The 1,656-nt window shown below is 44.1% G+C and overlaps 1 protein-coding gene across 1 annotated transcript in view; it reads right to left on the bottom strand.

Moving 5' to 3' along the window:
- Positions 1-1,195: 1,195 nt before the first annotated feature.
- Positions 1,196-1,656, bottom strand: part of LOC107302582 (cytochrome P450 2J2-like) — a 19,272-nt gene continuing 18,811 nt past the window's right edge. The window contains exon 9 of the mRNA XM_015831700.2: positions 1,196-1,374. Within this exon, the coding sequence (XP_015687186.2) occupies positions 1,196-1,374 (179 nt within the window). The remainder of the gene's footprint in view (positions 1,375-1,656) is intronic.

Below are 1,656 nucleotides of genomic sequence, written 5' to 3'. Positions count from 1 at the left end.
CACCCCTGACCTATGCACTTAAATGACCCGGAGCCTGTTAATAATGACATGTTTGCAGCCCCCAAACCAAGCTTGTAGAATTTCAATTGTACAACATACCGTAGTCCTCAACCTATGACCGCAATTAAGCCCAACATTTCCATTACTAAGCAAGATATTTGTGAAGAGAGCTTTGCCCCATTTTATGACCTTTCTTGTCAACGATTGTTAAGTGAATCGCTGCGGCTGTGAAGTTACTAACACGGTTATCAAGTGAATCTGGCTTCAACATTGACTTTGCTTGTCAGAAAGTCGCAAAAGGGGATCATGTGACGACACCCCCCCCCCAGGACACAGCGACCACCGTATCTATGATCCTGTTGCCAAGCTTTTGAATTTTGTTCACATGACCACGGGGATGCTGCGACAGTCGTAACTGTGAAAAACGGTCATAAATCGTCGCAACTTTGAACGCCACGAAACAAATGGTTGTTAAGTCGAGGAGTATCTGTATTGTAATAAGCTTGAATGGATAGACATTTGCTTCTGAGTAGCTTCGTTTTGTGGGAAGTCAGCCCCCCAGAAAAAGGAAATATTAAAAGGGCAGAAAAATATATTTCCTCAAAGGATCTTAAAGAGGCAGAAAAGCATGACCACTTTTTCTTAATAGCCCCAATTCTCCCTTCCCCAAGCAGAAACCAGCTCTGTAGAAATGCAGATGTAAACCATTCAGGAAGGTTGAAGCTAGAAGATTAAGAAGACAAAGACACCTAAAATCTACATACCCCACCCAAACTCTAAGACAGGACATAATAGAATTAACTCACAGATTCCAAAGGGCACACCCAGACTCAGGTCAGAATACATGACACAGGAAATACAAACAGGAAACAACTCCAAACCAAAGGCTCCAGGGGGTATAAAAACCCACTCCCTACATGTGCTCGCTCCCTTTTCTTCCAGAGCCATCTTTCTGTCTGGCTCTCCTCTTCAATAAACTGCAACCTTCTTTCTAAAGCAGTCGCCATGTTGTTTATTCCCGGCTTGGACTGAACCATGATGAAGACTTTTCCTTCAACAGTTTTATGCATTTTGGAGACAAATAAGATGCACAAAGATGGTCCCGGAAGATTGAGGACATCTAAGAGCTTAAGTGAGAAGACGTGAAATGATTCCAAAGTCTTTCTCTCTTGCTCCATCAACTCCATCTGGCGACTTAGCGTGGAAAAGCACAGAGGTTATACGGGAAGGGCTGGCGGATGGCCCCTGTGATTTCCCCAAAGCTGATGTCCTTTACTCCTGGTGGGAGCTGGTACTTGAACGAATGGAGAAGGTTGGTGAAGAAAATGAAGAGCTCAACTCGGGCCAGGGACTCCCCCACACAGGTACGGCGCCCTGCGAGGGAAGGAGGAAGCAAAAGCCATTGGTTTAAGGGAGGGTTTGAAAACAAAAGGAAGCACATTTCAAATGAAATCGTACTCTACCTAGATATTTGCTTTTTTACATAGCTGCCAAGGAATAATGATTATGAATTAAGGACGGCCACCTTAAATGAAGCATAGATGGGGGAAAAGAGCCAAACTTCTAGAGAAGAATTAGTAACTTACAATGGTGGCTGGATCTCTCTCTCTCTCTCTCTCTCTCTCTCTCTCTCTCTCTCTCTCTCTCTCTCTCTCT

The sequence above is a fragment of the Protobothrops mucrosquamatus genome, unplaced genomic scaffold (genome assembly GCF_001527695.2).
Source record: "Protobothrops mucrosquamatus isolate PMUCROS unplaced genomic scaffold, P.Mucros_1.0 scaffold_276, whole genome shotgun sequence".
Classification (NCBI taxonomy): Eukaryota; Metazoa; Chordata; class Lepidosauria; order Squamata; family Viperidae; genus Protobothrops; species Protobothrops mucrosquamatus.
Note: the sequence above shows the minus strand (reverse complement) of the source record. Positions and strands in the feature narration are given on the sequence as shown.